This window comes from Phoca vitulina, unplaced genomic scaffold (genome assembly GCF_004348235.1).
Source record: "Phoca vitulina isolate PV1807 unplaced genomic scaffold, GSC_HSeal_1.0 scaffold16, whole genome shotgun sequence".
In the NCBI taxonomy this organism is placed as follows: domain Eukaryota; kingdom Metazoa; phylum Chordata; class Mammalia; order Carnivora; family Phocidae; genus Phoca; species Phoca vitulina.
Window position 1 is genome coordinate 32,675,575 of NW_022589719.1, and position 24,351 is coordinate 32,699,925.

The 24,351-nt window shown below is 41.3% G+C and overlaps 1 protein-coding gene across 5 annotated transcripts in view; it reads left to right on the plus strand.

The window, feature by feature from the left end:
• Positions 1–4,465: 4,465 nt before the first annotated feature.
• CUNH11orf80 (chromosome unknown C11orf80 homolog) overlaps positions 4,466–24,351 on the plus strand; it is a 99,607-nt gene continuing 79,721 nt past the window's right edge. For all 5 annotated transcript variants that reach the window (XM_032414472.1, XM_032414474.1, XM_032414475.1 and 2 more), the window contains exons 1-3: positions 4,466–4,576; positions 6,628–6,769; positions 9,668–9,721. In XM_032414472.1, the coding sequence (XP_032270363.1) occupies positions 4,547–4,576; positions 6,628–6,769; positions 9,668–9,721 (226 nt within the window). In that variant the 5' untranslated portion in view covers positions 4,466–4,546. The remainder of the gene's footprint in view (positions 4,577–6,627; positions 6,770–9,667; positions 9,722–24,351) is intronic.

A 24,351-nucleotide genomic window follows, 5' to 3' on the forward strand; every position in this document is an offset into this window, starting at 1 on the left:
CACAGCCTCTTTTCAGCTGGTGAGAAAAGAAGTTGAAGAAACAGAAGATGATAGCGGCCTTAAAGCTAGAATGGATGAAATCAAGTCAGCTTCAGAGATCAGGGGAAAATCAGCTTCAACAAGGCTCCATATTACTAGCTTTAAAGACTCCATACACCAGCATGCCTGGTAAATCCTTAGAGTACTGTAACCAGACAAAGATGCAACCAAGACTAAACATGTGGAGCCCATGTCCTCTTGAATGTGGCTCCTAGAAGAAGAATCTTTTTCCCAGTTAGCCTACTTGTTTTTCAAATAAAGTTGATCATCTGGCCTTTGGATCAATAGGTTTACTCAGCCATATGTGACCAGATTCCACTGCTATTTCCATTCCTAAGGCTTCTATGCCACAAAGAACACCTACCATCCAGTGGACATCAGCTAGCGGGACAAATCCAACCCTGCCTAGAGAGAAAGTTAAAAGCCAATTAGAGAGAACAAGCTTTGTGATATAGATTTTATTGGTTATCTAGGAAGAGTAGAAATTTGACATAAACGGGGAAGGAATGAAATCTCCCGGGCTGGCCCGGGAACCTATTACTGATGGATGAGGAATCAGACTCTGTACACAGGGGGATTGTCACCAGGAAAACAAGGAAGCTATCTGGTATCACAGTCAGTCATTCTAAGAAGTAGAGAAAGAAAACATAGGGGTGAAGAAAATAATACTCTAGCTATACAAACTCTAGTGTTGTCTTGGGGGAGAGTCATTCCTTTGCCCATAAGTCTTAGAATGAGGAAGGACAAATGGTGTAGTCCAAGAATTGGCACAAAAGTCAGCACCACTATGGCGACAACCTAACATACCTCTGTGAGAACATCCCTGTCTGACCCCGGATAGCAGAGGGAGGTGAGTAGAGAAGCTGCCCCAGATTCTGTGCTCCAGGTGGAGAAGGCCTCAAGAAGGTGAAGGAATGAGCTAATCTGAGCTTCCTGGCCCCATTTCCAAGGATGTGATTAGTGGAGTGGCACCTGGGACCTGCTCCATTTCAGGAAACCCGGTTATGGGAACTGGTGGGGGACAGACTTGGCTCAGGACCCGAGAGAAGCAGTTAACCCTTTCCTATTGCGTGTATGGGAAACAGCCTCTTTTAATTGTTTCCCAGGGGAAAAGAGACTTCTCAAATGGATTTAGTTTTGCATTAGCCTCATAAGGGGGACTACAGGGATATTTTCCACTTAAGTTCCTATGGTCAATCTCTTCAGGGCCTTTGAATGCTTTAGGGGAGACTGAGAGCAAGGTAGACCTAAGAGGTGTCTAGGAATGATATACACAGAGAGGGCATATTGAAAAGGGAAAGACAGCTCAGCAGTTCCTAAAATGTCACTGTTCACCTGGCAGCATTTCTTAGGATGTTCTTGGTTCCACTTAAATCCTTGGGTTTGGGTCAGAATCAATCTGGGCTCTTTTTTTTTTTTTTTAAGATTTTTTTTTTTATTTATTTATTTGAGAGAGAGAATGAGATAGAGAGAGCATGAGAGGGGGGAGGGTCAGAGGGAGAAGCAGACTCCCTGCTGAGCAGGGAGCCCGATGCGGGACTCGATCCCGGGACTCCAGGATCATGACCTGAGCTGAAGGCAGTCGCTCAACCAACTGAGCCACCCAGGCGCCCTCAATCTGGGCTCTTTAGATGGGGTCTCTTCTATCCAGACAGGGGATTTCTCCTCAGAATAAACAGGATGTTCAAAGTAGACATGCAGCACTCTTCCAAATGCTGAGGTGGGTGGAGAAACGCAAGCAGAATTAATATGCCACCAAGTGTAAAGACTGGGGATAACTGACCCCCTGAAGATGGGCTCCCAGGGCTGAAAATGTCCAGAGCAGTTTCCAAAATCTCCTTGGCTGACCTGGTTGACTAAGGTGAACTTAATCTTGGGCAGGTCACTTAATTTCTTTGGACCTCAAATTTCTTCATCTATTGAAGATAATTGATAACCTCTACAGTCCCTTCTGACTCTGACATTCTATTGCTCTGAGGATGGGGTCTGAGTAAAAACAATTTTAATAATGTGGAATCCAATAGTATATTAGTTACTAGACCCCAAGCAGGATGGAGGCACCCATTGATGGGTTGGGGAAGGGTTGGGAGCTGTGGCTCATTCAAACCTTAGTTTGTGGGAGAGAAGGGCATCTGAGTTCATTGGCTCCTTAGTTTTTGAATGGAGAGACTGGCTTTTCATGGTAATGTTAATGTTCCCATACTACAGAACTCCGAGACAAGCAATCACATCCAGGTGGGAGACGAACTGGGTAGCTGTAGGGGGGTGGAAAGAGGTGTTAAGAGATGTTGTTTGTTTCAGATTCTGGCCCTACCATGTACAACTCACTGTCATACAACCTCTTCTTGAAACCTCATCTTCATTTTTTATAAAACAATGATAATACCTTCCATACAATGTTGGGAGGATTACTTAATATAAATAAGAAAAAGTGAAGACCACTTAGCACAGAGTAGATGCCCACCAAATGTCAAGCCTTCATCAAACCTTGCCTAAAAGGAGCACCTGGCTAGCTCTGTCAGTTGAGGATGGGACTCTTGATCTCAAGGTTATGAGTTCAAGCCCCATGTTGGGCATGGAGCCTACCTTAAAAAACAGAACAAAACAAAAAAAAACAAAACAAGCTTGCCTAACTGCAAGGGTTTATACTATGGAAGTCCTGATGGCAGTCCTCATATCAAAGGCTCCCTTCCTCACTTCTGTCTACATCCAGTATGGAAGGTGGCTCTGTCCTTGGCCTGTGTCAGGCCTCCTCTGACTCTAGGATGGTGCTGGGTGTTCCACTGCATGTTCATCCCTGAGTCTCACTCCAAGGCCAAGGGCTGGAAGCCAGGACAACCAACTCATCTGAAGTACTTCTACATTGGCAACTGTTCCTCCACCCCTCATTTCCAATGCCACTCTCAAGGTGGGGCATTTCCTGCTGAGCCAGAACTCTCTATGGGAAATACTTTGAAGAGCCATCCTCAGCGCCTTGGTTCCTCACTGACGGATAGTGAATATAGTGAAGATAACAAGTATCTCACAAGATACTTGTGAGAGTGAAAAAACTTGTGTAAAGAGCCAGTGGTTGGACAACATGCAGTCGAATACTCAATAAATGTGAGCTCCCTTCTCCTTGGCAACTCCTTTGCCTAAAGGAACACTGGAGAGAGAAGCAAGTGAAAGGGAGAAGCAGGCTCCAATGATTCCCCAAATGCCAGCTCTCTTACCAAGTCTGAGATGGTTTTATGATGAATTTTCCAGAAATAAAAGCCAGTAGGTCTACCTGTGAGCAACTGAGACGGAGAGGGTGGTCAACGGTGCTGAGCATGGACTGGCCAAGGCTATGATTCAGGTCTCAGCAGACATGTTCTTTGGAGTGGCACCAAGGCTGTATACTGGATGGGCACTCTGCCAGCCCCCCATCTGTTCTGTCCAATCCTGGCTTCTTGGAGCTGGGGTGGAAGAATTTCCCCTGAAGGAAAGCAGCTAACACCCTGTCCAACGCTTCTCCTTGGGCAACTCTTTGCCACACAGGAATCTCTCTCACCTGTTCTTTCAGCTGCCTGAGGAACCAGCTGCCAGATCAGCAGTTTGGGCTCAAGCCCCGCTCACCTTGTCCCTCCCTGAACCTGCCCGGAGTCCAGCAGCTGGTCTGGAGTAATACCTTCCTTCTAGCTGGGAACACTCTCTGAAAACCCCAGAGCTTGTCCCGTCAGCTGGTGCCCAGGAAAGCCAGCTCCTGCCGTTGGCATATCTAGTGCAGAGCCAAACGTGGGGCAGGGCCTATTCCCTGGCGGGGGAGGGGGTTCCAGGTCCTGCCTAAGGCTGACCAGGCACCTTGGGATTGGGCTGGGGACATGCTTGGGGCAGGTTAGCAGATAAAATACAGGACGCCCAGGTTTGAATTTCAGATGAATGAATGATTTTTTAATATACGTATGTCCCAAATATTTCATGGGATATCTGTGTGCTTAAAAAATAATTTTTTTTTTAAATCCGAAATTCAATTTTAACTGGCCGTTCTGTATTTTTATTTGCTAAATCTGGGAAGCAGAGGTTGGCCTAGAGCATTTGGGGCAGCCCCCGCAGGAGCTGAGGCCGCTCGGGAGCCAAGAACCGGCTTGGGGATCCTGCACCGGGCCCCAGCAGCTTCTCCCGGCTGAGGGCTGCACCTCGGCGGGACCGTGGGAAAGTCCCTTTCCGGAGGAAGGAGAGTCTTGGCCTGGCTTCATTCTCGCTCGCCTCGAGCTTCAGTCGCCACCCGCGGGTTCTCCCCAGCCCGACGGCCCGCCCGCCCACGGGCCCTCGCGGCTCCCCGCACCTCCCCACCGCTCTTGGCAAGCCCCGGCGGTTCGCGGCCTGAGGGCGGCGCGGCGCGAAGTGCGCAAGCGCGGCGGGCCGGTGGGCGGGGCGGGGCGCGCGCGGGCGGGAAGAACGCCGAGCGACCGGGCGTGGGCGCCGGCGGAGGTCGACGTCCGGGCGGGCAGCCGGCGGTGGGCGTCGCTGCTGCTGCCTCCGCGTCATGGAGTGCGCTGCCGTGGCAGTCTGCGAGGTGATGCCGGGGAGGGAGAGAAAACGGAGGCGGACTCTGGGAAGGGTTTTGTGAGGGGACCGCGAAGTTTGGGCCGAGGGGTCAGGCGGTGCCTGAGGTGGGAATGAGGTGCTTCGGTGAAAGCCCGCCGGCCCCACGCGGGGCTGTGAGGAGCAGATGAGGGAGCGCTTGGGCAGTGTGGAACCATTCCCTCAGGTGGGGGGACACCCCACCTGGCAGCCCAGAAAACCGAGGCCCCGGAGGCTCAAGTGTTTGCCAGGCGTTAGCGGACCAGGTTAGGGCCCGGAGACTGGCCGGGGGAGGGGGGTCCTCGCGGGCCGAGGGGGCGCGCAGGAAGGACGAATGGGCAGCCCCGGGCGGAAGGCGAGACCAGTGCGGGCGAAGTGGGCGTGAGGGAGAGTCGTGTGCAGCCGGCCGGTGGGCCACGGTGTGGGGCGCGTTCCTGGGTCGGGCCCCGAGCAGTCGGGTGGTGGATGGCTGCGGTGCAGAGGCCTCCCTGAGCTCCGACCACCCCGCGGCCCGGAGAACCTTCGTGCCCTGGGGGGTGGGGCGGATCGCCCGGCGCCGCCACGCCACGTGGGTTCAGCCGTGGCAGCACCCTCACAGCCGCCACCTGATCGAATTCTTCGCCACTGGTTTTGTAAGGGGGACTAGACAGATCAGAACCACAGGCCAGACGGGGTTGACCTGACGGTCCTCTTGCCTCCTTCATTATCCTCAAAGTTGGAGGATTCGATTTTACAGACGACAGACGCTAGGCTAGAACCCAGAACTTCTCACTCCAAGCCAGTCTTCTTTTCCCAACTGCTCTCTCACGGATAAAGACACTGCGGGAAAGTCTTAACAGAGGGGAGCACACTGCGTCAGAGGACGTGTGAAGGAAAGTGTTAGATTGTAGGAACGCCTGGAAACCATTTTTATAAACTCTCGTACACATTAGGATCATCATTCCCAAGTTTTCTTACTGAGATGAGATCTCTTTGCCTTTAAGAAAAGGGGTAGTAATTTTCCTTGTGGTACCTTAGTGTGGAAGTGAGAGGGTACTTTCATAAATAATGGAATTAAATACAGTATATTTTAAATTTGTCTCATCAAGATTGAATGTTTTTTTTTTTTTTTTTTAAAGATTTTATTTGTTTTTTGACAGAGGGAGACACAGTGGGAGAGGGAACACAAGCAAGGGGTGTGGGAGAAGGAGAAGCAGGCTTCCCGCGGAGCAGGGAGCCCGATGTGGGGCTCGATCCCAGGACCCTGGGATCACGACCTGAGCCGAAGGCAGACGCTTAACGACTGAGCCACCCAGGCGCCCCAAGATTGAATGTTTTATCTAGACATCTTGGAACCTTAAAACTTAAAATATTGTGTGCAGTCTTCACTGCAGATGAACTTACTCGAAATAAAAGCTAATGTCTATTAAGCATTTACTATTTTCAAGGCACCGTGTTAAGCACTTTGCTCTTATTTTGTTTACATTTCACAGCAGCCATAACTGGTGGTTTTGTCCTCATTTTGGTAAATGAGGAAGCTTAGGTAGAGAGGAGTTAAATAACTTGCCCAAGATCACATGGCACATCAGAGATTCAAACCCAGGCATCTGCCTCCAAAGCCAGTGCTCTTAACTATATTCTGATCCTCAGAAATGATGGTTTAATGAAAGGTAAAGATGATTCACAGCCAGATGCCAGTCTTATTCATAATCTTCATATTGGTTTTTACTTGGGGAGAAAAAAAGAAACAGGAAAAACAAACTCCCACTTAATTTTTCCAAATTATTATTTCCAGATGAACTTACCCTTTGAATAAAGCAATTTATTGTCTCCATTTCCTGTCTTGTTGGGCATTGTGTTAATTTCCCATGTCTCCTTTCTTATGTCAGTTTTCTGGTTATTTCTTCTGTGTAGACACAATGCTTTGTTCTGAACAAAATGTAAATCTGACATTTTGCAAGCAAGAATATTATTTTTTAGAAATTAGGATTGTAAACTATCATCTAAATTTGATATTGCCATGATTTCTAAAGATTTGTTTTCTTTGAATTGTGCCCTTTTCAGATTTTGAAATATTTAATAATTCACTGGAAGTGTGAAACAGCAGGAACATCAAAGGGAGCATTGCTAGAAGGACAGCTAGTGATTTCCATGGAAGCATTAAATTCTAAGCATCAGGCAAATACTCTTCATTGTGTAACAACTAGTAAGTAGAGGAAGAAATATTGATTTTCTGTCTTTGTTTTGTTATGATTTGTTATAGTTAATTTAAAAATTTAAGTTAGTCATAATCTTTTATCATGTTATCACTCCAGGGTTATTCCATAGTTAAAAAGATTAAATAACTATGCAATAAAGTATCTGGTGATAGATTTACAAATGTGTTCTACAGGAAAGGTGAATACAATGACATCAGAGGATTATTTATTTTACTGGCTTAAGAATTCTCAGAAACAATCTCCTTCTTGCTCTTGGTTTTAACCTCCTCTTTCACAGCAAAATTATATTACATTGAATTTTATCTCCTTTTCCATGTCCAGCCTTTGATAGTTGGAAGAGAGCCAAAAAATAAAGGAAAAGGAAAAGAAAAAAATGATAAATGGTGCATATTTTCATAATTCTAACTTGCAGTTAGTTTGAAAATAAACCTTTTCCATTTGGCTTTTATTCTCTCATTGTTTCTGCCTACACTCTTGAGCTGATGCATTGAGTGTCCCTGGAAGAACTATTTTTTTTTTTAAAGATTCCATTTATTTATTTAGGAGAGTGAGACAGAGATAGTGAGAGAGCATGGGTAGGGAGGAGAGGGAGAAGCAGGCTCCCCGCTTAGCGGGGGGCTTGATCCCAGGACCCTGCGGTCATGCCCTGAGCCAAAGGCAGAGGCTTAACCAACTGAGCCACCCAGGCGCCCCAACAACTAACTTTCTTGAACTTTTGAAGTGATAACTTTTTTGTTTGGTTGTGTGTGTGTGAGAGAGAGAAGAGAGTGTGTATGTGTGTGTCTGTAGGTTTACTGAAGGATACTTTGGGATGAAGTTGTTCTGTCAGCCTTACAGGAGTCATCCTGAGTCCCAGCTGAGACTGAATAGTACTTTAGGCTCTACAAGACATTGTGTCACTGAACTGGAAAGCCATGTCTTCTCTTTGGGTACCTAGCATTAAACATCCTTGAGAGAGATATGACAGGTTGGTTTGCTATTACCGTGCGTGAACTCCACATTCTGACTGGACAGAGTTCCCACAGTTCATAAGAGAGTTTTGGTTAGCTAGATGGCTAGGGTGATGCTGGTCTGTATATGGTTTGTTAGTTTATGCATTGATTCTAATCCAATAAACTGGCCAAGGTAGCAGGATGCATTTCACTCAAAGCGGAGGACTTGAGCCATAGTAGCTTTTAGCAAAAAACCCAATTCCATAGGCATTTTGAACCTAATGGATTTGTTCAGCCCGTATGAAATATAGGGGCCTTTCTCTTCTCTTTATTGTTTTTATTGTCTCTGATCTTCATGTAATAATTTTCATAATTTTTTGGTAGAAGGAAGGGTGATACATGTTTATCATAAAACATTCGAACATTACAGACATCATGGACACACTGTGAGATATATAGGTTGTATTTTTTTTCTTATTGTTCATTTCCTCACTAATCACTAGTGTAGGCCTGCTACCACCTGCCATCCCTGTCCCAGTGACCCACTCTCCTTAAGTTAGAACCAGTGTATGCCTGTGAGGAATGTTAAGAAAAAGATGATTGTCTTTTTTTTTTTTTTTTTTTTTAAGACTTTACTTACTTACTTGAGAGCGCACAAACACGGGGAGCGGCAGAGGGAGAGGGAGAAGCAAGTTCATGTGGGGCTGCATCCCAGGATGCTGGGATCATGACCTGAGCTGAAGGCAGACACTTAACTGACTGAACCACCCAGTCACCCAAGATGATTGTCTTTTATTGAATATTCTGTGTTACTTGGGCTCAGGCCTTTTGAAATACCATTTGTCTAGAATCATTCAAAATCTGGAAATGTAAAGCCCTGCTCTCATTGCATTTCAGTAGAACTTTTTGTGATGATAGAAATGTTCTCTATCTGTGCTGTTCAGTACAGTAGCCGTTACCCACACTTGGCTAACGACCACTTGAAATATGGCTAGTGTGACTGAGGAGTCTTATTTTTAATTTAATTTAATTTAATTTAGCTAAATTTAAATTTAAATAGCCACATGTATCTAGTGGCTACTGTATTTGGACAGCACACATTTAGAGAATGGTGTTGCCTCTCACTGTAGTTCAGTTATTCTCAACCTTTTCCCCCTGCCTGAGGAATACACATTTCTAGAGAGAGAGACACATTTTCACTGGTTCCTGTGGCAGTGATTCTTAGATTCTTAACTGTGGGTTGACCCTCTGGGGGAGAGATGTTCAATTTAGAAAAAGTCTCCAGGTGGTTCTGATCTTTTTTCCCTCTTAGGTGCCTGCTTCCTTCCTCACCCTCTTTCCCTGAAGAATCATTGTTCTAGGGGCACCTGGCTGGCTCAGTTGAGCATGTGACTCTTGATCTCAGGGTTGTGAGTTTGAGCCCCACGTTGGGGGTAGAGTTTACTTAAAAAATTTTTTAAGAAAAAGATTGTTGGTCTAAATGTTCTGATGTTCAGAGTTAGAACTCTAGATATGAAGAATTCTTACCTGATAGTCTAATGTTTTCTACTAGAGAGTAAATTGTTTAAAAGAAGGGCCAAAATTTGCAATTGAATCTTATACTGGAATATGGGTTATTGGCATGATATATTCTGATTACTTGCTACAGTTTGCAGTCTTCCTATAATCCTTTTCTCTCAGGAATAGTAATACCTAAAGAAGCAGTCCTGGTATTGGATGTAGGTGAAAAGACTTGCCATTTAGTTCTCATCTCCAAGAAGTTATCTGCTGCCAGAGAGTTGTTGTAGCCTCATAATGCTTCTTTGATGCCTCCATTTTTAGTAAACTCATTACAGAGTGGTCACCTTTTTTATGTTCTGTATCTATAAACAGTGTTTTTAGGCTTCCATTAGATTCTTTAGATAAAATCTGTTTAATTGTTTGTGATATTTCTTTGTGTTCTGTTTCTTACAGTTGCTTCTGCAGGAAGCATTTATGGTGGCTTGGTTCTCAAGAAGTTCCTAAAAGGTAAAGAATTACTCTACTTTCATGAGATTAAGTCTCTTCCTGGCAGTGAATTTGGTATTTTCTAAAACAGACAAACTGAACGATAGTGTTGCCAGATTTAGCAAATAAAAATATAGGATGCCCACTTAAATTTTAATTTCAGATAAACAATGAGTAATATTGTAGTGTAAGTATGTTCCATGCAGTATTTTGTCCTGTATTTTATCTGGCAATCCTACTGAAAGACGATCTATAAAATTGTATAGATACAGGAATGAACAAGATACCTAGGTTTCTATAGTGTCTCTGAATACTCTCTGTACAACCTCAGGCAAAATTATCCCAGATATAAAATAAAATTATTGGTAAAGTATTTGTTTCCATCTGCCTCAAAGAAATAATGTGTGGAGAAGGCTTTACTGTAAATTGTTTTGGCTAGTATTAATATTGTACTCCACATGCCAAAGTTGGTATGGTTTAGGAGCTTTTGTTGACCTTGGTTTTAGTTCTTCTTTCCTTTGACTTGAGAATAATCTTAAGCAAAAGGACATACATTATTTTAAGGAGATCAAAATGATCTGAGAAGTGTTGTGCTTTCATATTTATCTTTTATAGTTGTGTGGTTTGTAAATTATCCAATGGCCCTGTCTTTTCCTAATGTGTGGTTAATTTACAGATTTTACAAAATATTTTTTAAAAGAAACCTTCTCCAACTAAATTTAAAATATAAGTAGATTGTGTTTTTTTTTTAAACTGTACATTTGTCATTAAGAAAATGTGCTGTGTGTTAAATATGGAAACAATAAAAAAACTACATTAGAGCAGTGTAATATTATAAATGTTTATGAAATGTATTACCATTGGACTATTTATTTATTTATTTATTTTACCATTGAACTTTAAAAAATGGCAGTGTTCCTTGTGCTTTTTAAAAGACAATCAATTAAAAATTTTATTTAGATCCACATTTCCAGTAACCCAATTACTGCATAAACCAAAGTACCTTCCTTTATCTTGGTCATATAAAAGAAAAAGAAGAAACTATTTTTGCATCTCACAAGATGAGTGACCCTAGGGACATAAACGTATAGGAAATAATTTTCCCTTTTGGAACTTCTTTTTTGAAGTAATTTTAATTTTTTAATTATTATTTTTTTAAGTTTTTATTTAAATTCCAGTTAACATACAGTGTAATATTAGTTTCAGGTGTACAATTTAATGATTCAGCACTCACATATAACACTCAGTGCTCATTGCACTAAGTGCACTTTTTTTTTTTTTTTTAAAGATTTTATTTATTTATTTGAGATAGAGAGCACAAATGGAGGGCAGAGGGAGAAGGAGAAGCAGGCTCCTCGATCCCAGGACCCTGGGACCATGATCTGAGCCAAAGGCAGACGCTTAACCAACTGAGCCACCCAGGTGCCCCCCACCAAGTGTACTCTTTAAAAGCCCTATCACCTATTTTACCCATCCCCCCCCACCTCCCCTCTGGTAACCATCAATGTGTTCTCTTCTTGTTCTCTTCAGTCTGTTTCTTGGTTTGCCTCGCTCTCTTTTCTCCCCTATGCTCATTTGTTTTGTTTCTTAAATTCTGTATATGAGTGAAATCATATGGTGTTTCTCTGACTTATTTTGCTTAGCATAATACTCTCTAGTTCCATCCACATTGTTGCAAATGGCAAATTTCATTCTTTTTTATGACTGAGTGATATTCCTATACACACACACACACACACACTCTTCTGTAGCCATTCATCAGTCAGTGGACATTTGGGCTGTTTCCATAATTTGGCTATTGTAGATAATGCTGCTATAAACACTGGGGTGCATGTATCCCTTTGAATTAGTATTTTTGTATCCTTTGGGTAAATACCTAGTAGTGCAGTGGTTGGATCATATGGTAGTTCTATTTTTAACTTTTTGAGGAACCTCCATACTGTTTTCCAGAGTGGCTGTACCAGTTTGCTGAAGTAATTTTTAGTTTAAGCATGGGGATTTAAAAGTGTTTGCTTGCTAAATTAAGGGTCATCAGGTATATTTCCCTTTGCCTTTGAAATTGTCTTGGCCCTCTGAATCTACTTTCTGGTAGTCTATATCCTGGATTTTTTTTTTTAAAGATTTATTTATTCATTTGAGAGAAGGTAAGGGAGGAGAAAGAGGGAGAGGGACAGGTGGGCTCTGCACTGCCCAACACAGGGCTAGATCTCAGGACCCCGAGATCATGACCTGAGCTGAAACCAAGAGTCAGACCCTTAACCGACTGAGCCACCCAGGTGCCCTTGTGTCCTAGATTCTTTTTTTTTTTTTTTTTTTAAAGATTTTATTTATTTATTTGACAGAGAGAGAGACCGCGAGAGAGGGAACACAAGCAGGGGGAGTGGGAAAGGGAGAAGCAGGCTTCCCGCCGAGCCGGGAGCCCGATGTGGGACTCGATCCCGGGACCCCAGAATCATGACCTGAGCCGAAGGCAGTTGCTTAACCAACTGAGCCACCCAGGTGCCCGTGTCCTAGATTCTTAATGGACCTCAGCTTTTTGCTCTGTGATCCTAATCTTTTTTAAAAAGATTTTATTTATTTGAGAGAGAGTGAGAACGTGCACGAGCCGGGGTGTGGGGAGGGGCAGAGGGAGAGGGACAAGCAGACTCCACCAAGGAGGGAGCCTGATGCGGGCTCAATCCCGGGACCTTGGGACCATGACCTGAGCCAAAGGCAGACACTTAACTGACTGAGCCACCCAGGCCCCTGATCTTAGGTCCTTCTTGGTGTGCACACATTTGAAAGCAGTAATTGTGGAGGAAAAGTAATAGCTCCATAACAAATATTCTGTGGGAGCTTGGTTAGAATGTTCTTCCTGTGGTAATCATCATGATGATTTATTGAGCATTACTGAGGCTTGTGCTTGACATGGAGGGGTTACAGAGATGATCAAGACAGATTTGGTTTCTCCCCTTATGCATATACCTAAGATATTTTAATCACTTAATTCTACTGCCTCCCAAAGCCTATGTCTAGAAGAAAGGGAGAATCAGTGTATTGTCCTGGAGAGTTTGCTCTGATTCTAAGACTTTTGGGAAACCTGAGTCCAGCTTTAAGAATGATGAGTTGACTGCCTCAAAACCATCTAGTCTATCAATCTTTAGTCCTCTTCTCTTTTTGAATTCTGCCCTTTGGATGGTCAAAGAATGGAAAGATCATTCCTAATGCCACTGCTTTAGTTAATATGTGTAAAAGTGCTTTGAAAGAAGTGAAAATCCACATAAATAACAGGGAGTATGTTATTATTAGCACTAAGGAGGAGATAGGAATATTTCCTGAAACATAAACCTATACTTACCATGCCTGTACAGTCAGTGGTCAGATCGTACATAATACAATTTCTTCAATTAATATTTGTGAAAATGCTTTGAAAAAGGTGAAAACCTATACAGGTACAAGGGAATGGTTTTATTATCACTGTTAATACCTGGAGAGAATGTATTGAATTGAATTTAGGTTATGGAATAACCACCTGTTATGCTAATACAAAATTTAGACAGTTTGTGTCATGGTAACTTAGTTTTTTTTTTTTTTAAGATTTTATTTATTTATTTGACAGAGAGAGAGCGAGAGAGAGAACACAAGCAGGGGGAGTGGGAGAGGGAGAAGCAGGCTTCCCGCTGAGCAGGGAGCCCTGTGCGGGGCTCGATCCCAGGACTCTGGGATCATGGCCTGAGCCGAAGACAGCTGCTAACGACTGAGCCACCCAGGCACCCTGGTAACTTAGTTTTAATTTAATTATTTTAAAAGCTCACAGCAATTTTATGCATATTTATCTCTTTTTATATCCTTGTGATAAGGTGCAGGTGGCTAACTTTTTGTACAAAGAAGAAGTACTGCATATCAAGTACACAATAAAAATTGAGTCATTTAGGGGTGCCTGGGTGGCTCAGTCGGTTAAGCATCTGCCTTCGGCTCGGTCGTGATCCCAGGGTCCTGGGATCAAGCCCCACATCGGGCTCCCTGCTCAGCGGGGAGCCTGCTTCTCCCTCTCCCTCTGCCTGCCTGCCTGTCTGCCTACTTGTGATCTCTCTCTCTCTGTGTCAAATAAATAAATAAAATCTTTAAAAAAAAATTGAGTCATTTGATCATAGTCAATCACATTTAGTAGCCAACTTCAGCCTGTCTACTTTCCAGGCTCATAATACTATCCTCCAGTCAATAATGCTATTTATTTTTATTAATTAGTAACAAAAATGACTCAACTGAAACTCACAAAGGAAATTGTCCAAGTTTAAGATTTAAATCCCTTAGCTCTCTGGTTTATGCACCATTAATTATGCCTTTATTACTATCGTTATTTATTTAGCATTCCTGTAACATTATTAACAAACTGCTTTAAATTGGTCCATTCACAAATCTTTACACTGTTTAATTAGCTTCGTTAGGAAGTCTCTGGTGGCTGATTCATTAACCATCAGATTTCCAGATGTTAAAAAAAATTACTTATCTATACCAAATTAATAGTATGCCTCTGAATTCACTTTAACTATGTTGTTCTCTTTGTTGCTTGTTGATATCTCTCAGTGCCTAAAATAAGGTCTGATCTCTCTTTGGGGAACTGTGCTGTTGTCGAGCCATCCAGCTTCGATTTTCTTTACTTTTCAGTCTATTCTATCAGGATTGTATTAAGGTACTTTTTCTCTGGATCTGGAATACTTCAGATCAATTTGTATACAAACAGGCTCTTATTTTTGAGTGTTTTATTTATGTTGGGTTAAGAAATAGTGACCAAGGTAATCTCCCCATTTTACTTCTTCTCTAATGGTTTATGTTCTCTTTCTTGCTCACTTTCTTCTCTGGTTTCCTAACTATTCTTTTATCTAAAAAAACCTTTAATTGAACATCTACTTGCCACAGGAAGTCATAGGGAGAGGTAGCTCTGTAAATAAAATATAATCTGATAAGTACTGTAATGGAGGTATGTATATTCAAGGTGCTTCTTTGGTAACCTAGAGGGTAGTCCTTAAAGTTCAGTTACCAGTATGCCTTTCTTCCATTCATTATTCTGTATTATTATTTTTTTAAAGATTTTATTTATTTATTTATTTGAGAGAGCGAGAATGAGAAAGAGAAAGAGAGAGCACACAAGAGGGGGCAGGGTCAGAGGGAGAAGCAGACTCCCTGCCGAGCAGGGAGCCCGATGCGGGACTCGATCCTGGGACTCCAGGATCATGACCTGAGCCAAAGGCAGTCACTTATCCAACTGAGCCACCCAGGTGCCCCGTCTGTATTATTATTCTATATTTACTTAAGATAGCTTTTCTAGGGCGCCTGGGTGGCTCAGTTGGTTAAGCGACTGCCTTCGGCTCAGGTCATGATCCTGGAGTCCCGGGATCGAGTCCCACATCGGGCTCCCTGCTCAGCAGGGAGTCTGCTTCTCCCTCTGACCCTCCTCCCTCTCATGCTCTCTGTCTCTCATTCTCTCTCTCTCAGATGAATAAATAAAATCTTTAAAAAAAAAAAAAAAAGATAGCTTTTCTACTTTTAAAGTTTTAATATCATTTCTATGCTGATGAGACTTATTTTTTTCCTCTCTATCACTAACATGTTTCCAGCTTTGATTGTCAATTAAACTATTCCATTTAAAGGTTCCGTGGAAATACATGTGCAACATATCTAAAATGGGTTTCATTTTCTTGCAACTAACTTGCTCTGTAATGTCTCCATTTCTTTCAATGATACAAACATTCATAATTTTCCAGGCTTATAAATTTTGAGTTTTTTTTGGCATCCTCTCTTTTCTCCATTATCTAATCTAATTGAATTTTTGTTAATTCTCCTTTTATTATGTAGAATTATTATTTATTCAGTTATAAATGAATTTAAATATATCTTTAAGTTCCTAACTTAATGATTCCCAGGTGCTTATTAGAATAAGACACCTCAGACCAGATGTGAGGTCTTTTGTCAATCAGAATACCTCTGTACTTTGAAGGATGATGTCCATTAATATAAATTCTTATGTGTTTAAAAATTCTCATTACTTCATATTAATATATGTACTATTATTCTGCATGATATGCTTATCCATTTATATAGAAATTCATTTTATATCCATTTATATATCTACTTATCCATTTATGTAGAACTGCTTCTATCATAAATATTTGGCAAAATGTGATGGTTTTAGTTTGTCCTTCTTGTCCAGATCTAGAAGCTACTACCTATTATGTCCTTACTCTGGTGAAGAAAAGAAAAAAAAAGAAAAGGTAGAAGAGAGTGATAAGATGAGGGAATATGAAAAAGGCCATGTTTATAGGTCCCTGTTTTCCTGTTTCTTTCTTGTTTCTTCCATTCATATTATTGTGATTTCTTTTTTATCTTTTTATTTTTTTTAAAGATTTTATTTATTTATTTGACAGAGATAGAGAGAGAGAGTACAAGCAGGCAGAGAGGCAGGCAGAGGGAGAGGGAGAAGCAGGCTCTCCGCTGAGCAAGGAGCCTGATGCGGGGCTCGATCCCAGGGGATCACGACCTGAGCCGAAGGCAGCCACCTAACCGACTGAGCTACCCAGGCGCCCCTCTTTTTTATCTTTTTAATTACCACCTCCTCATTCCCATGTTTATTGACATAATTTAACTCTTCTGTAAAATACAGTTTAACCAGTCATGTTCAAGTGTTTTTCCCAAGTCAAAAAATTTACAGCCCTTTTTTTTCCTTCAGAAGACCAGATAAGAATAGTAGCCCTTGAAAGTAGGGAATACTGTGCTATTGTTGTATGGTTATGATTACGATAGTCTAGTTTTTGTCTCTTTGTACTCTACCACTTAATGACTGAGCCACCCAGGTGCACCAAGACTCAGTATTCATCTAACACTTTTCCCCCAGGAGCTCATTTTGTAGACATGATCTTATTCATTCTCCAGAGATAGGTCAGACTTATGTGTTATCACGATTTCTCTTTCCAAGATGAGGAAACTGAGCTTTACCTCAGCCTCATATATTAAATTTAGAAGTAAGGGAAGAATTTGTGGGCTCCTAGGTCATTGTTGAGTCCACATTTAATCCTCAAACTTTGATATGTCCTAAACAGTCTCTTGCTGCTAAATTTGCATAACACGTGGCAAGATTTTATAAAGAGAAGATTGATTGAAGATCAAGAGAAGTTAAGATAAATGAATTTGTTAGGATGCCTGGCTAGCTCCGTCTGTGGAACGTGCGACTCGATCTCAGGGATGTGAGTTTGAGCCCCATGTTGGGTGTAGAGGTTACTTAAAAAAATAAAATAAAATCTTCAAAAAAATGAATTTGTTTTCTTTTGCTTCCAAAATATTTCTTTACTCTTTTCCCTGTTAAATGTATCTAATCATACTTCACTATTGAGAATATGTTCAAGATTTGATGTGAAGGGAAAGGAAATGGAAAGGACATGAACATTGACATGTTTCTCTTCCTTTTGAGGTTGGGTAGGTAGAGGAAGAAGAAAAGGAGAGCTCTTAACATCAGAGATCCTGGAAGTTGGCTCATCCTGCAGGCAAGTGGCTTTTATTCAGTAGTTAGTGGGAGCTAGCCTGCATTGTACCTGCTTTGACTTAAAATCCTTGAACTGTTGTTATCTCTCATTGTGTAATCAACTGGGCACTTACTGCTCCAACTCTGGCCTCTTGGATTATCATATCCCTTTCATTTCCATAGCAGACAATGTTAGCAGCCTATGGCAGTGATTTGGCTGGTATGGGAAGAAAGGACATTTTGAATATTATTTCCTGAGTAGACTTTATGGTTACCCACTTAGCACATTTAAAAAAGTCATATGACACTATATATAACAGTTAACTCAAAATGGATCAAAACCCTAGATATAAGAGCTAAAACTATAAAACTCTTACAAGAAAATAAAGGTGTAAATCTTCGTAGATAGGACACTTAAAGCACAAATAACCAAAGGAAAAATAGATAAATTGGACTTCAGCAATATTAAAAACTTTTGTATTTCAAAGAACACTATCAAGAAAGTGAAAAGACAGTAATTATGTGATGTGATGGAAGTGTTAGCTCAGGCTAAGGTAGTAATCATTTTGGGACATATAAGTATCAGATTTACAGGTTGTGCACCTTAACCTTACACACTGTTATATATCAGTTGTACCTCAATACAACTGGGGAAAAAAAACTTTAAAAAAAGAGAGAAAAGACAACCTACAGAATGGGAGAAAATATTTTCAAATCATGTATCTGATAGGATTTTTTTTTTTTTAATTAAAGATTTTATTTATTTATTTGACAGAGACACAGCGAGAGAGGGAACACAAGCAGAGGGAGTGGGAGAGGGAGAAGCAGGCTCCCCGCCGAGCAGGGAGCCCGACATGGGGCTCGATCCCAGGACCCCGGGATCATGACCTGAGCTGAAGGCAGGCGCTTAATGACTGAGCCACCCAGGCGCCCAAATCATGTATCTGATAGGATTCTAATATCCAGAGTACAAAACAACTTTTACAACTCAACAATAAAAAGACAACTAATTTTAAAATAGGCAAAGGATCTGAATAGATGTATGTGATGAATTGAATGTTTGTGTCCTCCCAAAATTCTTATGTCGAAGCCCTAATCCCCAGTGCAAGGGTATTTGGAAATGAGGCCTTTGGGAAGTAATCAGGGTTAGATTAGGTCATGAAGGTGGGGCCTTTATGATGGGATTAGTGGTTTTATAAGAAGAGGAAGAAAGAAAAATCTCTCTCCCAAGTGCACCTACCCAGGAAAAGCTATGCGAGGACACAGTGAGAAGGAAGCTGTCTGCAAGCCGTGAAGAGAGCTCTCACTGGGAACTGAATTGCTGGCACCCTGATACTGGACTTCTCAGCCTTCAAATCTGTATGAAGTAAATTTCCATTGTTTAAGCCACCCAGTCTGTGGTATTTTGTTATGGCAGCCTGAGTAGATGAAGACAACATTTATCCATATAAATGGCCAATAAACCCATGAAAAGATGTTCAACATCATAGTTTTTAGGAAAATGCAAACCAAAACCATAATGAGGGGCGCCTGGGTGGCTCAGTCGGTTGAGCATCTGCCTTCGGCTTGGGTCATGATCCAGGGGTCCTGGGATCGAGCCCCGCATCGGGCTCCCTGCTCAAGGGGGGAGCCTGCTTCTCCCTCTCTCTCTGCCCCTTCTCCCCACTCGTGTGTGCTCTTTCTCTCACTCTGTTCTCTCTCAAATAAGTAAATAAAATTAAAAAAAAAACCATAATGAGATACCACTTGATACCCACTAGTATGACTGTAATAAAAAAATAAGAAGTGTTGGCAAGGGGGCGCCTGGGTGGCTCAGTCGTTAAGCGTCTGCCTTCAGCTCAGGTCATGATCTCAGGGTCCTGGGATCGAGCCCCGCATCGGGCTCCCTGCTCCGCAGGAGGCCTGCTTCTCCCTCTCCCACTCCCCCTGCTTGTGTTCCCTCTCTCGCTGTGTCTCTCTCTGTCAAATAAATAAATAAAATCTTTAAAAAAAAAAAAAAAAAAAAAAAAGAAGTGTTGGCAAGGATATAAAGAAATTGGGACACTCATACTTTGCTGGTAGGAATGTAAAGTGGTGCAGCCACTTTGGAAAAACAGTTCGGAAGTTCCTCAAATAGTTAAACATAGAATTATCTTCACTCAGCAATGCCCACACAAAATCTCATGCACTAATATTTATGGCAGCATTATTCATAATATCCCCAAACGGAAAACAACACAAATGTCCATCAGTTAATGGGTGAGATGTGCTCTATCCACACAATGGAGTAGTATTCAGCCATTAAAAGGAGTGAAGTCTTGGTATACGTTACAACATGGATGAAAACTGTAAATATGCTAAGTGAAACAAGCTGGATACAGAAGGCTGCACATTGTATGATTCCATTTATATGAAATGTCTATAATAGGCAAGTCCATAGAGACACATCCAAAGGAGATTAGAGGGAGGAGGGAGGAATGGGGAGTTGGTATTAATGGGTATGAGTTTTCTTCTTGGAGTAATAAAAATGTTCTGGAATTAGATAGTAGTGATGGTTGTATAACCTTGTGAATATACTAAAACTCATTTAGAATAGTGAAATTTATGGTGTGAATTATATATCAGGTTTAAAATAATTCCCTCCCCCCACCGAGGTGCCTGGGTGGCTCACTTGGTTAAGCGTCTGCCTTTGTCTCAGGTCATGATCTCAGGGTCCTGGGATCGAGCCCTGCATTGGGCTCCCTGCTCAGTGGGGAACCTGATTCTCCCTCTCCCTCTGCCTGCCGCTCCCTCTGCTTATGCTGTCTCTGTCAAATAAATAAAATCTTTAAAAAAATAATTATTAAAAAAATATAAATAGGGGCGCCTGGGTGGCTCAGTCGTTAAGCGTCTGCCTTTGGCTCAGGTCATGATCCCAGGGTCCTGGGATTGAGCCTCACGTCTGGCTCCCTGCTTGGCGGAGGCCTGCTTCCTCCTCTCCCACTCCCCCTGCTTGTGTTCCCTCTCTCGCTGTCTCTCTCTGTCAAAAAATAAATAAAGTCTTTAAAAATATATATATATATAAATAAATAAAATAATCCCCCCACCAATGTTTATAGCAGTACTATCCACGGTAGCCAAAATGTGGAAAGAGCTCAGATGTCCATTGACTGATGAGTGGTTAAAGATATGGTGTCCACACACACACACACACACACACACACACACACACACAAGAATATTACTCAGCCATCAAAAAGAATGCAATCTTGCCATTTGCAACAACATGGATGGAACTAGACTATTATGCTAAGTGAAATAAGTTAGAGAGAGACAAATACCATATGATTTCACTCATGTCAAAACAGATGAACATAGGGGAAGGGAAGGAAAAATAAAATAAGATAAAAACAGATGGAGGCAAACCATAAGAGACTCTTAACTATAGGGAACAAAGGGTTGCTGGAGGGGAGGTGGGTGGGTGGATGGGGGTAAACAGGTGTTGGGTATTAAGGAGGGCACTTGTAATGAGCACTGGGTGTTATATGCAAGTGATGAATCACTAAATTCTACCCCTGAAACTAATACTACACTATATGTTAACTAGCTTGAATTTAAGTAAAATCTTGGAAGAAAAAACAAAGAAGTGGTTATATGAAATTGAAGTTTTTTGAACTCTCATCTTCCCCTTTCCTTCTCTCCTCTTTATATTGACACTGCTCTGGCCTCCCTACCCATGGTTAATTAACCACTTGGCACTGTATAATCCCCTGCTGCCTTGACTTTCTATCTTTCCTTTCTTACAGTCTTCAAGCTTGGATAATCCCCACTCTTTGCTTTTTCCATTCTTATTTCCAAGCTGCCACATGTTGCTAGTATAAATCATAACACTGGGCATTGGGCACACTACAAATTGAAGTAGAATTTCTAACTTTGTTAGGATTGTTCAGTAATTATTCTTTTATTTATTCTTTTAACTTTATTATCCTTTAATATAATTCGAATAGTATATGTTCCAACCTACCTGAACTCATCTAAACAAATTTCTTTATCTTCTGTTTTTACTGAGAAGGTTGAGATTGTCCAAGTGGTATTTCTTCAAATTCTCTTTGCAACTTAAATTTAAAATACTAAGTTGTAATGAAAATATCTGTCTCTTATTAGCTCCATGGCCTTAGACAAATCATTCTTATGGCAACTACTTCATCTGTAATACATATTTTCAGAAGTGTGACTATATGTAGAACCTAATTTGTAATTGTTTTATTATAAAATGCTTATATTACAAGAAAGTGTTTTTGATTGAGTAGGTACAAGGTGTTTATTTTTTTTATTTTTTTAAAGATTTTATTTATTTATGACAGAGAGAGACACAGCGAGAGAGGGAACACGAGCAGGGGGAGAGGGAGAGGGAGAAGCAGGCTTCCTGCTGAGCAGGGAGCCCGATGCGGGGCTCGATCCCAGGACCCTGGGATCATGACCTGAGCCGAAGGCAGACGCTTAACGACTGAGCCACCCAGGCGCCCCGGTACAAGGTGTTTATAAAAGAACACTTCCTACAAAAAGGTCACAAACTTATCTAAATGTCTATACTCAGCATTAAGATGTAAAATAAATATTGGGGTGCCTGGGTGGCTCAGTTGGTTTTAAGCACCTGCCTTCGGCTCAGGTCATGATCCCAGGGTCCTGGGATAGAGCCCCGTGTCAGGCTCCCTGCTCAGTGGGGAGTCTGCTTCTCCCTCTGCTCCTCCCCCACTCATTTTTTTCTTTCTCAAATAAATAAAATCTTTTTTTAATTTTTGAAGATTTTATTTATTATTTATTTGACAGAGAGACAGCAAGAGAGGGAACACAAGCAGGGGAGTGGGAGAGGGAGAAGCAGGCTTCCCGCTGAGCAGGCAGCCCGACCAGGATCATGACCTGAGCCGAAGGCAGACGCTTAACAACTGAGCCACTCAGGCGCCCCAATAAATAAAATCTTAAAAGAAAAAGATGTAGAATAAATTTTGAAGAATATGGGTTGTAGTCCTGACTCTGACATTAACTACTTGGTGTGATTTTGGTTATCTTGATCTTTTTGTACTTGGGGTTCTCAGAATGTAAAACATAGGGATTCACTGTATAAAAAACTTTCAAGATCCAGTTTTTAAATTCTGCTTTACATCTCTGTACCTTAGTTTTCTGATATATAAAATGAAAAACATGGTCTCTTTTACAGGTAGCTTTGATTTTGTAATGAGAAAACAATTTGAAAAAGTATAAAGCACCATGTAAATGAACATGAACAATATTCTATATTTCCAGAAGTATTTCTCATCCCATAAAAAGAATAAATGTGCTATTTCTCTGGACTCTAGTCCCTTCCTGTTGAAGCTATGTCACATCAGTTTTGCTATTTAAATCTTTGCCTCTGTTATACTGGCTTCTTTGCCCTATATGCATATGTTACCAAGTCTTTTCCAGTCTTACAAAAGAATGAACAAAGACAACCAATCCTCAGTTTTTCTCCTTTCTTACATAAATTTCTTAAGGGAGCAATCTCTACTCATTGCTCTTACCTAGTCTTGTTCACTCCATTCCCTAGTCCCTTATAAGTTGACTCTTCCCTTTAACCATTCCATTGAATTAAAGTTATATGTTTATTGTAGAACTGCAGGAAAATGTAGTAAAATAAAAAGAAAAAATAAAAATCATTCGTAAGTCCACCATTCAGAGATAATAATTTTTAACATTTTGATGATTTTTCTTCCAATCTTTTTTATTTTTTATTTTTATTTTTTTAAGAGAGTGAGTGTGCATGCACGTGAAGAGGGGGTAGGTGCAGAGGGAGAGGGAGAGAGAGAATCTTAGAGGTTCCACACCCAGCACGGAGCCTGATGTGGGGCTCAGTCTCATGACCTTGAGATCATGACCTGAGCTGAAATCAAGAGTCAGATGCTTAACCAACCTAGCCACCCAGGCTTCCCTCCAGTCTTTTTATAGTAATAATTATACACAAGCCCAGACAATATATCAAACATAAATAATATGTTTTTTAAACAAAATTATAATCAAACTATATATAGAGCTTTGAAACATACATTTTTTTCTATTCTTGACATATTGTGAACATTTTCTATTTTAAAAATTGCTCAACATAGAGTCTTATTTTGAATTTTTGTACCTTTCATCATGCTTTGTATACAATTAGGTAGTCAAAAATTATTTGTTGCATGAATAGATAGCTTAAAAAGCAGAGAAATTTAGAGGAGGAGCGTATGACTATACAATTTAGTCATTCTGGTTAGCCATTTACTAGCTTTGTGATTATGCACAAGTTATATAACCTCCTTGTGTCTCAGTTTTCTCATTTGTAAAGTGAGAATAATGACACTTAGGGTTGTTAGGAATTGAAATTGAAAAAAAATTATTTAAAATAATTTCAAAGCACCTAGAATGTGGAAGGTGCTCAAGGCTTCTGTTTATGCCTTTGACCACTCCATCTCCCTTCTCTATATTGCCAGCCTAGATGGGGCTCGATCCCAGGACCCTGAGCCAAGGGCAGATGCTTAACCAACTGCACCACCCAGGCACCCCTCTATAATTCTTTTCTCAGTTCACTTGTTCTCCAGCCACACTGACCTAGGGAACAGAAGTTCCTTAACACACCACCCTCTCTCATCTCTGAGCCTTTGTACTTGTTCCCTTTACCTGTAATAATTCTTCTGCTAGATTTTCATGTGACTGGTTGGTTCACTTCCATTTCTATTTCTCAGCTCAAATGTCACCTCCCCAGAGAAGCCTTCCCTGACACCCTATTTAAAGTAGTTTATCTTCCTGCTCTGCTTATTTCTTTCACTGCACCTATTATGTCCTGTAGGAATCTTGTAGGGTTTATTGTTTTGGTATTTATTTATTGTCTTTTTCAACTGGAATGTGAACTCCATGAGGAGATGGGTATAGTCTGCCTTAATCATCCCTGTGTTTCCAGAACCCAGTACAATGTCTGGCATATAGCAGGTGTTGAATAAATACTGGTTGAGTCACTTTAACCTCTTTATCTCTTCTTTCTGATCAGTCTATAACAGAGGTTCTTAACTTTGGGTCACTGATCTAACTAAAATTTGGTCAGTTTTGTGTTTATGTGTCTCTATCCCTACAATGGTCCTAATTCAGAATCTTATTATTCTTGCCTATAATAATTTCCAATTGGTCTTCT